This window comes from Meles meles, chromosome 1 (genome assembly GCF_922984935.1).
Source record: "Meles meles chromosome 1, mMelMel3.1 paternal haplotype, whole genome shotgun sequence".
NCBI lineage: Eukaryota > Metazoa > Chordata > Mammalia > Carnivora > Mustelidae > Meles > Meles meles.
Window position 1 is genome coordinate 37,701,377 of NC_060066.1, and position 16,108 is coordinate 37,717,484.

The 16,108-nt window shown below is 39.0% G+C and overlaps 2 protein-coding genes across 2 annotated transcripts in view; both read right to left on the reverse strand.

Annotated features, from left to right (window-relative positions):
- Positions 1–16,108, reverse strand: part of VPS13B (vacuolar protein sorting 13 homolog B) — an 811,037-nt gene that overhangs the window by 95,254 nt on the left and 699,675 nt on the right. Inside the window, exons 40-42 of the mRNA XM_045996973.1 lie at positions 12,032–12,228; positions 1,720–1,901; positions 126–475 (exon numbers count right to left, since the gene is read on the reverse strand). Of these exons, the coding sequence (XP_045852929.1) occupies positions 126–475; positions 1,720–1,901; positions 12,032–12,228 (729 nt within the window). The remainder of the gene's footprint in view (positions 1–125; positions 476–1,719; positions 1,902–12,031; positions 12,229–16,108) is intronic.
- LOC123936621 (dynein light chain 1, cytoplasmic-like) lies at positions 2,476–2,813 on the reverse strand. Its single transcript, XM_045997054.1, has one exon. The coding sequence runs from the start codon at positions 2,755–2,757 to the stop codon at positions 2,488–2,490; it is 270 nt and encodes an 89-aa protein (XP_045853010.1). The 5' UTR covers positions 2,758–2,813; the 3' UTR covers positions 2,476–2,487.

Here is a 16,108-nt window from a genome sequence, read left to right on the forward strand (position 1 = left end):
CCATCAAATTCTTCATTCTCTCACATTTTGGTGGGTGCTTCGCTTACTATTAGAATTGATAACATAGAGCGTCTAGTAAAAGTTTACACACAGACAAACTGTAAGCTGTTCTAGGATGTGCGTACCTGTTGCCAAGCTTGTACTGCAGTGTTTAGAGAATGAACCACGTGTTGCCCAAAGCTGACGAAGACAGAGTCCACTACGATGGAGCAGTCAAGCAGCTTCTCCCTGGAGTCGTGGGAAACAGCCATCTGCCCAAAGAAGCCGAAGGGTTTCACCACACTTTGCATCGTGACGTTTCTGCACTCGAGAAGTTTACAGTCCGCCTGAGCTGAGAACCGGATCTCCTGACAGACAGGACTGTTGTTCCATTGCCGGAGATACAGGTGTGGTTCTTTGAAGGAAATAATCATGTATTCGAGTTCAGATGGCACATTTTTATCGGAAATAAATGGGTGTAGGTACCGTGGTGGAGCTGTTGAGAAAATAACCAGGAGAAACAGCAGTTGGGATGAGCCAGTATTTTATGGAAAGAAAGACATGACATTTAAATTATTCACTTTTTAGAGTTTACCGGTTTTGTGATTTGCAGTCTAATAAAATGCAAACACTCTCTTGAAGGCATTTGATCTCTTGAATTACCATTTGATATTTGCCAACAAAACGGTTTTGTTCAATCGGCATGCCTCAAACATATATTATCTAAAGTTCACATTCAGTTTCACAGATACAATGAAGAGGAGGCAACTATCGAAGGAGAGTTTTATGAAATGCTCTGTATCTACCAACCAAATCTCAAAAACAAAAACATGACTCGAAGAGAGTTAGAAAAAGCAGGTTAAATTCCATTTTTTGCTGAAAAGGCAAGATGCTTAACAGCAGCTGTGTTTAGTTTTAATCTGACTTTTAAAATCTGATTTTTTTCCTTTTTCCATTACATGTTGGGTTGAAAACCTAAATCAAAATGTACTAACTAGGCAACATTTGGTATAGACTTTCAGGAGTAATTATTCACGCAAGACCGGCAAGTTTATAAAGACCACTTTCGGTGGTGGCAAAATTTAATAAGACTCCACCTCATCAGCTTGTAAAAATGACAGTCCTTCACATTTCTGGAGAATTTTCCCATCCCTTGTAGAATGTATTCATGCTTTTGAAATCAGGTAATATCGAATACTTTTGGAATCTCTCCATCATTAATGTAGTAGCTCAGGACACAGAACAGAAACAGATGTATTTCTTTTAAAAAGATCCCAATTGGAAAAACAGTAAAACCTGCAATTTTTGTAACTTCCTTGAAAATTCTTATTAGGAAGCATGCAAAATCATGTCAGTTCAATACTACTGGTAATTTATATAATAGGTCCATATGGTGGTTCAAAAGTAAGGGGTACATCTGTTAGATGAAGTCAACTTCAGAATAATTTTGCCAGTGCTCAGTGTTGGAGGAAATGAATGCCTCTTCCAAAAATTTCTACCACCACATGGGTGGTAGTCAGTGGGGAAAGAGCTTTGGGTGGTGGAGTGATTATCAATCACAGCACTTCAAAACATCACTAATACTGTAATACACAGGATGAAAACCCTTCCATGTCTTTTCACTTCATGAAAAGAAAATAAATTATCTGGGTAAAAAGTGATGAACTGTGTCTCAGAGAACACTCAAGAAAAACGTTAAGTATTAAGTGGGTGTTATTCCTATGCTAAAGAAGAGAGTACCTGTGCCTAGTTGATCAAGGTGATGACAAAGATGGAACTCCAGGTGAGCAAACTGGAAGGAAATGCAAAGGGATGGGACAAACCATGGGGTAAAACAGGAGTCGACTCTGGTACAGGCAGCCAGGGCTGTTGGAGTTACGAGTTGGTCACAAGTGCTTTGAGAACCAGATTCACTTGCAGAGCTATGGGAAATAAGTAATAAAAGAAGATCAATGACCTAGATTTCCCAGTACCATATAAGTGAAATGTCTTTCTATAAGTTTTTATTTTTTTTTTAAGATTTTATTTATTTATTTGATAGATATCACAAGTAGTTAGAGAGGTAGGCAGAGAGAGAGGAGGAAGTAGGCTCTCCACTGAGCAGAGAGCCCGATGCGGGGCTCGATCCCAGGACCCCAAGATCATGGCCTGAGCAGAAGGCAGAGGCTTTAACCCACTGAGCCACCCAGGCGCCCCTCTATAAGGGTTGGTTTTTTTTTTTTTTTTCTCCAACAGATTTATTTGAAAGGAATGGATTTTGAGGAGAAAAAACATGGGGCAGAGGTATGGAATAGAAAATAAATACAAATGTAAGCTGTTTTGCTAATTGTTTTATAACCACAACAAATTTGTACAGAGAATACCCTGCACAAAACAACACAATAAAGGTTCAAAGATCGAGGTGTTCCGCTAGGCAAGGCTGAAGATTTCAGTCTCTGGTATTTGGAATTTAGGCTGCAGTCCTTGGTTTTGGATGGATCACTGGGTTGTGTGACACAGTCCATGCGTTTAACCAGATTTGAACAGCAGAATGGCCACTTGGCCCAGGTAGAAGTAGATGAAGTGTTTGGTTTCATGTGTCACGTAACTACCGAAGTTCCTCCCCACGAAGCAGTGCCAGGTGGGGTTGTACTTCTTGTCAAACTCCTTTTTAATATGGGCCGCAATGTCCTTCTCTATGTTATATTTCTCCAACGCCTGAGTTGCACACTCCACCGAGTCCTGTTGCATCTCCTCCGACATGTCGGCGTTTTTGATCACGGCCTTTCGGTCGCACATGGTTACCGAGGAGCAGGGGGCGACCAACTGCAACGGTCTCCTGGGGGAGGGGCTGGCGACTCTATAAGGGTTTTTAAAGCTAACACCCATAATCCTATAGTTAATATATTATCATGAAATTTTCTGTACTTACTCACATAAACTAGTTCTTTTTAAAAATTAAGTTCAAGTTGATTATTGCCTATAAGTTAGCAGCAGAAAAATTTCAAAGGATTCTTCAAACCCCAGGTCATGCTGACCTACCTCCAACCCAATTTTCTTCCATCTGCTTCTCATGCAATTTACAGACAACTTGTTTTTCTATTAGTTCAAGACCAACATAATTTGGAGTATGACTCTGCTGTTCAAAAACTCAATACTTCCAGCATCACTGTAAATGTTTCACTTTGTTTTACTTCTCCAGATTGTCCATATCCAGAGAGCCATGAGTTAATCACTCCTCTTTATTGAACACCCAGTAAATGCTGTAGTAGGTGCCATGAAAGTTAGGACCACCAAGGTCCCATGGACAGTTACACTCAGTTACACTGCATGGGCCCTCTATTCACTTGCCCATCTGCCTACCGCCATTTGAAACAAGTAAAATCTCATTAAAAGGAATAGTGAAGGCATCTGTAGGAGGGAAGAAGTTTGTACATGGCAGCTGCTAATGTGCATGGGAGACATGCTGCCTAGCTGCCAGGCCTCAGTGCTAGCAGACACATGGGACCTGGGGAGTGGGATGGCACCAGGGGCATTATGGTGACGGTAGGTCACTGAATAGCTGCTGCCCCATTCTCTCTCATCATCCTCTGCTCTCTTCTTTCCAAATCCGAAATTTGTTCTAGAGCTATGGGAGCCTGGCTTCCAAGTCTATGAGGAGCCTAGAAAGAAACATCGTGATTTACAGTATCCTGGGAGCACTATGACAGGAAAAATGAAGGAAATAAATCCTTGATTTTATATCACCATCTAACTGGTGATACAAAATATGTAGACCTTTAGAAACCTCATCAAACAGAACCATCACCCAGGTACAGGAAGGCTGGAAGTGCTGCCAGAGTAGAAACCCAAGAGGAATGCAGGACAGCGTGAGGTGCATCACGTGGGATTCTGAGAGCGTGAATCTTCCGCTAAGTTTTGAAAGAGCTTGTGAAAAGCCTGGTGAAAATGAAAGCAGGAGCATTCCAACACATTTACTGAGCCTTTAATTTTAAGAAATTTATAGTTATATGGTGGTATTTACAGCAACGTTAGTAAGTCTCCAGTACCTACAAAGAAAATAAAAACTCTGGGGCAATTTGTTACTGATTCAATGCTATGCGTAAGGAATGCACCTAAGTATATTTTAAAGCTTCTATAAATGGGCATACTAATTTAAATAGCCTTCCAGAAATTTATTTGTGCAGTTACAAATAACAGATTTCATTGACTAGGTAAAATTAAAACTTGTATTTATTCAGAAAGAGCAAAGTGTATTAGGTGTACATGTGTTTCACACATTTGAACTACTTTCAGAAGTTGTTAGAAATAGGGTACAAGGTTAGTCAAAATATTATTAAAAATCCAGGTGAGAGTTCTATGAGATCAGTTTTAAAACAGTTAGTACACAATTTGAGGTGTTTAACTGAAGCATTTTTCTTGCCAACTACAATTTTTGACACTCCTGAGATTTTCCAAGATTTATTTTTCTATCTTGAGAGTAGCAGATAGTATAACATATATTGAAAAAGGCTGCTAAAACAGGAGTCTGTGCTATATTATTTATTCATAACAAATTGATTAATTCTTTAGTTCTTCCTATATTAAGTATATAAATAATTAAAAAAATAGATATTTGGGGGCTTATACCGTAACTCCTAACATACTCAAGTAGCTAGCAATACTCTTTCAATCTTAAAATCCTAACTAAAATGGTTGTTGAGTTAAACTATATATGAAAAATTCAGACCTGCTAAAAAATTAGATTCCTATCGAAATTAAATTTTCTTAATCACAAAATTAATATGGTATATACAACCTGAATATACTTTAAATGTATTTTGAATTCAGTAAAATTAGTTTTTTTATATGCAATTTGATCATTATTATGTATCATAAAGGCAGCATATATATATATATATATATATATATATATATATATATGCTTATCTCTTACACCAGGACTAAAATGATGTAAATGTCATCATAGCTCTCATCACCATAGAGCTAATGTATAGGAGAGAGATGATCCTGTTAGGGATACTTAGAGCAGCTATGCTGACGTAATTTCCTTAATTGAGTACAATGAACGCTGATCCAGATGACAAAAGGAAAAATACAATTTACAAGATGTGTAATCAGCAGAAATAGAGAAGAAAGTAAAAGCAGTGACTCCTTGGGGCAGTACCTCTCAAACTTTAATACACAGAACTCAAGATTCAGTAGTTAGTTGAACTATCTCTAAGATCCTAATGAAAACTCAAATTCTTAGGATAGTGGAAATATTCTAAAACGTGGAAAATATGGCAGGAATTTTACACAGCCATATCTGCATTTTAGCCAAAAGGTTACTTATCAGCTGTCCTATAGAAGGGTGACCTACAGAAGGGTACCAACTCTTTTCTAAACAAGGAGTGTCTTAGTAAGTCTGTGTTTTGACTGATTAATAGGTATTCCTGGGACCCAGGCATGGTCCTTGAAGATTCATTCCTGGTGCCATTCTTGGGCAAAACCCTATGGTGGTGCAGGAACCCAACAATCTGCCTTAACTGATGAAGGCTTGAGCTTTTCTCTGGACCCCTTTGTAGAAAGAAGGGTTTTATAATACAGTAAAATACAGCAGAGAGATTAAACAGAGAATAACTGGGTTATTCTTCTCTTTGGAGAAGGTTATTCTCATAACCTTCACCGAATTGTATCATCACCTGGATAAATCTCATTTTTTCACCCGTAAAATGAGTATAGTAATTGAATGACTCTTTGAGTATTAAGGGAGATGCTGCCTATGAACTGTTCAGCATAATATCTAACACCTATTAACAGGAAAAAAATGCCATTCTGCTTTTTCTGGCTGGTAAGCAGAGTACCATTCTGGTCATATAGTTCACAACACGTTGATTGCCGGTGATGCCTTTAGTTCCCAAGACAGGTCTTGTAACATCACACGGACATTCATGTAATTGTGGCATGGTCTCTCAATACTGGTTCACCAAACTCCCTCCTGCCTACTGCAAAACCACTGCGCTGTCCGTCCTGGGAGAGAGCTGCATGATTAAGAAGATGGGAGGATGTGAGTCTCTTGCACCAAGTTCTCTCTAGTCATAGAATCATCATTTTTTTTTAAAGATTTTATTTATTTGACAGAGAGAGACACACAGAGAGAGGGAACACAAGCAGGGGGAGTGGGAGAGGGTGAAGCAGGCTTCCTGTCGAGCAGGGAGCCTGATGTGGGTCTCAATCCCAGGACCCTGGGATCATGACCTGAGCCGAAGGCAGCCGCTTAATGACTGAGTCACCCAGGTGCCATAGAATCATCATTTTAAAAATGCTTTAAACCGAAGTAAAAAATTCACTTTTACTGTGTTCTAGGACACATATAAAATGGTGGAGGGGGGAGGTAAGTCTATTAAAAACATGATACCTGCTGACATTGTAAAAATTGTCATGAACTATATAGATAATGTAAATTTACTGTTTTGCCCAAGTGCACATTCAGTGGCATTTAGGACATCTGCTCTGGTGGACAAATCAGTGCTCCATCTCCAGAGGTTTTTCATCTTCCTGCACTCAAACTCTATATCCCCTAAACCAGAACTCCCTGTTCCCCTCTCTCCCACCCGCTGATGAACACACCGTTCTACTGTGTCTCTATTTATTTGACAGACAGAGATCACAAGTAGGCAGAGCAGCAGGCAGTGGGGTGGGGGAAGCAGGCTCACTGCTGAGCAGAGAACCCGATGCGGGGCTCGATCCCAGGACCCTGAGATCATGACCTGAGCCGAAGGCAGAGGCTTAACCCACTGAGCCACCCAGGCGCCCCTCTACTGTGTCTCTAAAAATTTGCTACTCCTGGTATCTCACACAAGTAGAATTATACATATTTGTCCTTTTCACACCATTTTTAAAAATTTCATTAAAAAAATTCTGGCTACAACCTGCTAAATTGATTTCATGACCCACTAATTGGGTTGTAATCCATGGCTTAAAAAAATGCAGGTAAAGGATCCTTTGTATCTGCCTTTAAAAAGAAAGAATCTTCCACAGCTCACAGACTAAACACCGTGACACAGAGACTTGTGAGTCATTTTAATATCACCAGCCTAGAACTTTAGGCGAGCCCCAAGGAAAACTGATTACTTTCGGGAATGTGTACAGGGAAAAGGGTTAGCTGGCAGAAGACCAACTCCTGGTGTGACATGGAGTCCAATCATCAACTAAAAGGAAGTAGTAAAAGGCTTCAAAAAGACACTTGGGGAAAAATACAAGCATCCCTTCTACCCAAGGTAGAAAAGGCAAAACTCATGTTTAGCCCGGGGTAGAGAATATTCTGGTTTATATCTGAATGGTTTATGAACGTCAAAAGATTTTTTTAAAACGGTACTCAACAAATTTAGGTACGTTAAAGTAGACATCCAAGCAGCCAAATGGAAGGAAAGAGTATCTGGAGGCCACAGTCATCTTCTGGTAGGAGAAAGTTCACTGGTGGAGAGAAGAGAAACACTCCAGGACTTGATCATCACGATGCCCTTCGTCTAATTCTTCCACTGTCTGTCTATGCAAGAATCAAGGCTTTGAAAAATGAAAAGCATCTCCTCTTTGAAAAAAAAAAGCTGTTGACCACTATCTCGAAGATTGTCTAATATGAGTAGATGGGGGCTGCTTTTACGAGATGTTTAGGGAGTAGGAGGAAATACTTTGTTGTGGCACATCTAAAAATGCAAGTACACCAAAAAACTCACCAGAGTTTCCATTTTCATGGTGCGAAGAAAGAGGGCCCTTAGGCCCTTCTTTTTCTAAGATGCCTTCTTCCATTAACCAGCATGTTGGGGGTGGGCATAAAAAGTCCTTTTAAGTCATTTGCTTTTGTACGTTCTCATGTTGGGAGAAATGACCATGCAACACGCACAACAAACCACCAAAGACTTGGTGAAGGTGAACACAGTTGACCATTACCAACTGGTAATGAAGTTAACTGAACCTATATATCAAGATCAGCAGTTATTATCATGTTACAGATAGTTGCCTGTAATTTGTAGGACTTTACAAAGTCACAGACTTCTAGGATTAGTCATTTGGCATGAGGGTAAGGCAGGCGGGGTTGGGGGGTGGTTGGGGCAGGGATGCAGAGAACAAAACAAATTAGAAGGTTGTTCTGGTCCATCAGAAGACATCAAATTGATTCTAAACCCAGGGAACCTAGCAGAGTGGCCCAAAACCTGAGAGCTGGGCCCACCACTCTGTTTGCCTTTTTCCCTTGTAGGACCAGTTATTGGGTAAGAAACTATATATTCCAAATAGAGTGTGTAGTTGCAGGCTACCTTCTGTTTGCTCACTGGATCCACACTTTCTACCCTTCCCCATCCTCTTCTCTGCCAACCAACTGTCTTAACAAGCTGCTTCGTCCTCTGTCTTGTTCTCTGGTTCAGCCAGTAGGAGGTGCCCAAAGGAGATCAGAAAGCAAGAGGAGATGGGGGAGGGTATGTATTCCCCAGGCTCCTTCAGGACCAAGAGCGGGATGGTTCCCCAGGATTCTTAGCCCCAGGGTACTGTACTGTCCCTTAATCCTGCCCACACTTTTGTAAATAGTCCTTTCATTAAACTCTCCACAATCTTCAAGTTTGAGTGTGCCTTGTTTCTTGTCAGCACCTAACTGATAAAGGGGGTTAATTCAGGCTTACTCAATGCCCGTGGGCAAACACATACATGATTAGATTAAAGATAAATAGCTGAAATGGATTATCTTGATCCGGGCTTAAAGGTCGTATTTTTTGCCTCTGGTCCAGTGTGCTGTAAATCGGACAAGTCTCCTAAAAGGTCTATACTGTGGTGGAAACTAAGCTTGAAGTTACTCTACTTCGAATGCTGCCTTCAAAAAAACCACAATCATTGCCAATCACTCCTCTTTAAATGAGCAAGCAAACCACTGGTTAAAGATGGTGGAATGTACTTATTACAAATACAGAGGCACTGAATGAAAGATAATCTACCTCTAGGGGATAAACAGACTAAGGTTTAAGAGACTGGCTCTTTTGTCTCCAGTCCTTTTTTTTTTTTTTTTAAAGATTTTATTTGTTTATTTGACAAAGAGAGATCACAAGTAGGCAGAAAGGCAGGCAGAGAGAGAGAGAGAGAGAGAGAGAGAGAGGGAAGCAGGCTCCCACCAAGCAGAGAGCCTGATGTGGGACTCGATCCCAGGACCCTGAGATCATGACCCGAGCCGAAGGCAGAGTCCCAACCCACTGAGCCACCCAGGAACCCCTCCAGTCCTTTTTTAATGAAGGTTAACTGCCCACCCTTTGGACTTAGCGCCTATTCATTCCTTAAGGCCTCAGCTTAGAAATTCGTTTCTCAAAGTCAAATACCTAGTTGGTGATGGAGCCGGGGCTTAAATCCAGTTCTTCTAATTTGCAGTTCTCTATTAAATAGTGCTTGCATTTACTTATATATAGTGATGCCATTACTACTGAGTTACCCTACACTGTTGCAGCTTTATGCCAATTGTGGGCAAGATGTTCTTTGCTTTTTCTTCCTCTTTTTTCTTCTTAAGATTAAGCTTCATAAGACTTGCTTTTATGAACTTTCTTCCTGGAACGTACAACAGTCTGATGCATATCCTTTTCAAACCACTGAGAATATTACTTATAAGATAATCTCTAATCATAAAGGGTCAGGTTTTTGTCTAGTTCTAAATTCCTCATGACAGAATATACTGGAGCTAACTGTAGCAGTTTTCTTTCTGCACAAAATGCTGACATATTATTGAAGCTGTGATGTTTACTTTCTAGAAAATGGATGAAATTTATTTACTATCCCTTTTGCAAAGTGTCTTAGCAGGGTCTTACAAAGTTGACTTTTAAACCAGCTCTTTAAATTTAATTTCATTAATATCAAATTCTATCTGAAAAATGGTTAATGTCAAACAAAGCAAGATCAATTGTGAAATATTAGGTAACTTGAAAAATCCCAGGTGAGGACAAAAGATCTGTGATTACAATGTCAAAAGCTTGGTGAAAAATTGCCTGAATTTGATTGTCTGCATAAATTTCCATTCCCTAAAGGTTCCACATTTCTGTAGTGCTAAGCTTACCACAAAAGTAATTTTTATGAATGTTTCAGATTCAGAGGAATTAACCTTGTCGAAAATGCTTCTTCCAGTGCTGAAAATGCATTCCTTCATAATTAGAATTGAGAAATGATTTCTAACTTGATACTATTAATGAAACTCAGATTAAAAACATTTTTGTTACTTACAACTCTATTTTCTGAGATTTCCTGGTTTCTGACTAGGTAACCTGTGCTTGGAATAGGCAGTCTTCCTACGCATTTGCTGACTTCTCGTGGGAAGGGTATTCTTTTCATTGCTGAATTCCACATATAGGTGAAATTAAGATCCCACAACTCTACTACATTTTTACTACTTATAATCAATAGGTAATAAAAAAGGAAAGCAATTATTCTTAAAGAGCCCACATGACCTGGAAATAGAACATATAAAGTATAAAAACACATTATTATTATTAAGCACACAGAATAATAACTGGAAAAGACTATGAAGCTACTGCTAAAATGTTAATAGAAGTTATCAGTGTGATATGATCATGGGTGATGGCATTCCCTTTATTTCCCACTCTTCAATGAATAGATAGTATTATTAACAAAAACAAAGAGAGAAAGCATTCACAACTCTTTATAATATAAAGAAGGAATCAGAACACGAAATGATGTGCTATGATTATAACCTTGTAAAGGCATACAGTCATGGGCAAAAATAAAGGTAACACAGAAAAGAGAAAACAGCTGATTTGCGGGATGTTACAAAGGATGGATGTTTTTTTCTCTTTGTTAGTGCCAGACTGTTGTTTGGGGAGAGAAAAGAATGGATTACATAAGAGGAGTAAGATAATGCTAAAGCCAGTTTATCACAAGAACTGGAACAGGACATCGAGAGTGACAGACGGCAAGATAGGCCTGAGCCCATGGTACACGCATTATCATATGACCCAAGAAAACTATCCCACAGACTCTGATTTAGTATCTTTTTCTTGTCTTTTGTGGGAGCATGAACAGAAAGGCTTGACTAATAGGGACATGTAAATGAGAAGACGGGCTGAAGAACAGGTTAGCAAAGCCAATTTTTTTCCTTCTCTAAGTTAGTAGACATATCAAGCAGACAAACATTGAAAACAAAGACAGTCTGGCCCTCTTTTGCCACTAATCAGATCTCCTGTAGGAGATGTGAGACAGGAAGCTGTGGGGACATGATATAGAACACATGATGAAGTCTACAGTTCTAGGATTCTTTATGGCCAAATACAAAGTAGAGCTACCTAGAAAGCCTGGTAGAAATCATTTTGGTTAGTCAAGTTTTTTGTTTTTGTTTTTTTTTAATGTCTAGAGGTATTTTAAAGTTTTTTTTAAAACCACTTAAATGGATGTCTGGGTGCCCAGTCAGTTAAGTATCTGCCTTTGACTCAGGTTAAGATCCCAGGGTCCTGGGATGGAGTCAGGCAACAGGTTCCCCATTCACTGGGGAGTCTGCCTCTCCTCCCCCACTCCCCTCCCCAGCTGTGCACACACTCTCTCTCTCTCCCCTTCTCAAATGAATAAAATCTTTAAGAAAAAAATTAAGCCATTTAAGAAATATTTCCAAAATTTACCTTTTTAGAAGGAGACAATACGATTTATTTAACCTTTCTCTTAACGTCCCAGGGTTATCATTAACACATATTGTTTACTGCATCATTAAGAGTCTGTTGAAGAATGAATGGTTCTTTTCTTTATACTTTTTTGCTCAGGATGGCTCTTTTTTTTTTTTTCTTCTGGTAGTTTGTTTTTTGCACTTTTTGTTTTTATACTGAAGGAACAGGTTCTTACTGGGAGGGCTCACAGGGCTATATTATGCATATAATACAGGATTTTTAGTATGCAGACTTCGCTATGTCAGCTTCTGTGTTCTGTCCTAGTTCTCATCTGTGGTTTGTACAGATGCAGCTGCTAGCCAGCTGAGATACAGCTAAGTAAGGGGTCACTAGATAGGAGGACTTAATGACTGTTTCCCAGCATAATGTCACTATTTCATTTTTTGCTGACTTACCTCTGGTCATCGGCACCATTTTGACTGCTGTTCAGGACAATTCTCCAAAGATCCGAGGATACCAGTTTCTTCTGGTCACTCACAAGATTGATATCTGGCAACTGTAGCTCACAAACTTTGCTTTCAGACAGACTGAATTCTTGAAATGCAACAAAAACCTTCTGGAGTTCATCCCAGTATTCCAAACTACAAGGAATCTATATTAAAATAAAGATTTTTAGAAGTTGCAAATACAAACTACGACACAGTTCTATATTCGCTGAAATTCAAATTAAACCATCAAAGTCATAATATGAATAAAACTTTTAGAAAGGGATGTCTGTAAAAGACAGTTCAGAATTTCTTTCATAGTTATATTTACCCTGTTTACCTACTTTATTTTAAAAGATCCATTCAAAGAATATGTGAAAAAAGCCAAGAAAGTTTTTAAATAAAAGAGAAAAAATGAGGAACAAATATCTACCAGCTGTTAAGTTTATTATAAGGTTATAGCAGTTAAAAGATAAGGTTTGAGTAGTAGACTACAAATAGAAGAAACAGAACAAAAATAGTATAAGATATAAGTACTGATAAATTTTAGTATGTAAGGAAGATACCATTTCCAACAAGTAGGGAAAGACAGGAAATGAAGCTGCAAGAACTGTCCAGCCACTTGGTAAAACCAAAGTGGGTCGCTACATCACTCCTACATGAAAGTAGGTTCCCAAAGGATAAAAAGTTAAAGGCCAAAACTGAAAGCAGAGGAGAAAAAAAAATTGTTTAATATTTTTATAATAGGGCAGCTTTTTGGAAGTATCGCATGAAACCCATAAACCTCACAAAACCACAGTGGATAAAATCAAATTAAAAAAAAAAAGCAAACTGGGTAAGATAGGTGATATTTTATGATAGTTCCAGGAGTAACTGTTGTGGTAGCAGAGAGAGCTTACAAATCAATGACAAAATGATAAATAAGCATGTAGAAAAAAATTTAAAAAGGAAGGATATTGGAAAAGGCAATTAGTGATGGGCCCTGAACTTCCCTGCAGGTCATTGCTAGGTCTGACTCGGATGCAAGGCCCTGAAAGCTGTTAACTGGGACAAGTTCTTAGGTTGTGTTTCCAGAAAACAACCCTGAGGCATGTGGGAAAGTCTCTCCCCAGGACAAAGAGAAGACTCACTCTAAAGGAGTGGATTTGACAAGCTCCATGTTCCTTGGCTGTCCCACATACCCACTGCATGCCTACCATCCCCGAGGGCCCTTCTGCATTGCCTTTGTGGGACCTGCGGGCAAGTGGAACGAGTACAAACATGATGCTCATGTTACTTGTTGTGCGTGGAGTAATAATGTTCTTTGTTTCTGACCCATGAGTCTTACATCTTCTGCCCGCAGCCACGGAACACTAACAGGCTGATTTATTAGCTGGTATATGGTAAAATCGCAGACTCTGACACTATAATTAGTTCACAGCAAAAGAAAAGTAATCAGCCAGTAAGCATGAAAAGATACTCAACTTCTCTAATACGTAAATTCAAATTCAAATTCACAACGTAGTGTTTTTTATTTGTTACTCTGGCAGTTTTAAAAGACGGACAGTTCCAATGTGTGCACGGGTAAGAGAATAAGCATTTCCATCCAGCATTTTTGGAGGGCAATCTGGCAGTATCACTTAAATGCTTGGAAGTATATGTCTAAGAATTTGTTTACAGAGATTCCAATACAAGTGTCTATTTAGTTCAGCATTGGCTGTATTAGTATGAAATTAGAAATGACTCAGATATCCATTAATAGGGGATTAGTTAAATATCACATGCAGATCTATAAATGGATTACTATACAACCACTAAAATGAATAAGGAATATCTATATATACTAACACAAAAGACATCCAAGGTATATCACTAATTAAAAAAAAAAAAAGCTTTAAAATAGAACATGTGGGTTATTCCCATTTGTCTTAAAAAAAAAAAAAAAAAAGGACTGTCCTCAGGTGTGTCTTTTCTTTCGGAAGCATTCCCTAATTACCATCCTCAGAGCTGATTGCTGCCTCTTTTGTGTCACTGCTATATCTAATACACTCCTCTATCATAAAACTCATCACACTTCGTAATTCCCTATTTACATGTTTGTCTCCTTTAGTCAACTCTGAGATCCTTGTACAAAAATGACACATTATGTAAAAAAAATTTTCTTAGCATCTAACAGTTTTTGGACATACTAGGATCTTTTTTTTTTTAAGATTTTTATTTATTTGATATATATAGAGAGATCACAAGTAGATAGAGAGGCAAGTAGAGAGAGAGGGGGAAGCAGGCTCCCTGCTGAGCAGAGAGACCGATGTGGAGCTCGATTCCAGGACCCTGAGATCATGACCTGACCCGAAGGCAGAGGCTTAACCCACTGAGCCACCCAGGCGCCCCAGGACATACTAGGATCTTAACAGAAGCTTCCCAAATGAATAGACTTCTCCTTTTCTTTTCTTTTTTTTTTTTTTTTTTTTTTTTTTTAAAGGTAGAGCTTTATTTATTTTTTTCAGCGTAACAGTATTCATTCTTTTTGCACAACACCCAGTGCTCCATGCAAAACGTGCCCTCCCCATCACCCACCACCTGTTCCCCCAACCTCCCACCCCTGACCCTTCAAAACCCTCAGGTTGTTTTTCAGAGTCCATAGTCTCTTATGGTTCGCCTCCCCTCCCCAATGTCCATAGCCCCCTCCCCCTCTCCCAATCCCACCTCCTTTTCTTTTCTAAATAATGATTCCTCATCTTTCAATGGGAATAAATGTTACCTCTCCACCCATAACAGCTTCTTTTCTTTAAAGAGGGACTTGAGCATCGGTGTGTGGAGAAATGCTTACTGGGAAAAAGGGGGAACAAAATGGATATGAGTAAGAGACAGGGGGATGCAATAGAAGCGTATGTTCTCATTAGTGATGAGGACAAGTAACACAGTCATAGTAATCCACTTTTACCCACCATTTCTTGAAATTCTCTCTCCCTTCATGCTTTCCATGACTCACATTTTTCTAACTTTCCCTACTCTGGGTCTTTGTTCCTATATTCTCTCTCAGCCTAAAATACCTGCATACCCCTTCATTTCTTATTGTCTCATATTTAAATCCTTCCCATCTATCAAGGTCCAAATGAAATACCACCTTATTTTGAGCCTTTTCACCTCCCCAGATGGAGAAATGCTCTCTTTTTTCCTGAACTCCAATAGTTTTAAAAAAGGGAATCTGTTTCATAGCCCTTATGTCTGTATACCTCATGTTATAGTTATTTCTATACATGACATCTTCCCTGGTAGGCACATTCCTGGAAGGAATGATTTCCATTTGGCTGAACTTTGGATTTTCATAGCACCTGGCAAAGTGTATACAGTGAATGTTCAAAAAAAAAAAAAGTTGCTGAATGAATAATTCATGAATGAATGAATGAAGGAAGGAATATACACAAACTGGATGTTCAGTCCTTCTCTGGCACATTAAAAATTCTCCACAAAGAAGTACAGAAGATGAAAGCAAGAGCTTTGGAGTCAAACCTAATAGGATTCAATTCCTAGCTCCTAGCTATGAGTTCTTGGGCAAATCAATTTCTCCAACATCACTTTCTTTATTTCTAAAAAGGAAAGAGTAACAGAACTATCTCAGGAATTGTGAGAATCAAAAGAGACAAAGCATCTCATATAATACCACATAGTAAAAGCTTAAAAAATGTTAGCCATGAATTACTTATCCTTCTCGTGCTCAAAGAACACTTCTGAAACTTGGGAATTTTTACCAGGAGCTGTGAGTTTGTGATAAACAGTCTTCCTTGCCAGATTTCTTAATGATGGTCTGGGCTTTTTAGAAGAAAATAATAAGCCTTGAACCTGGATAGGCAGGAACACTGTAATCATAGTTCAATACAGTTTTTCTGCTGCATGCCTATTAAAACGTGGCCCTCCATGTTGGCTATGACTTGAGAGATAAAGGACTATCTCATTGCTTATCTCCCTGCTGGGCTGCCAGTGACTGCCAAAGAGTCAGTCCTTTGGTGTAGGTTAGTTATAACCAGAGGTGGGTAAGATGTGGAAGAGGGCAAATGAGTTTAGAAA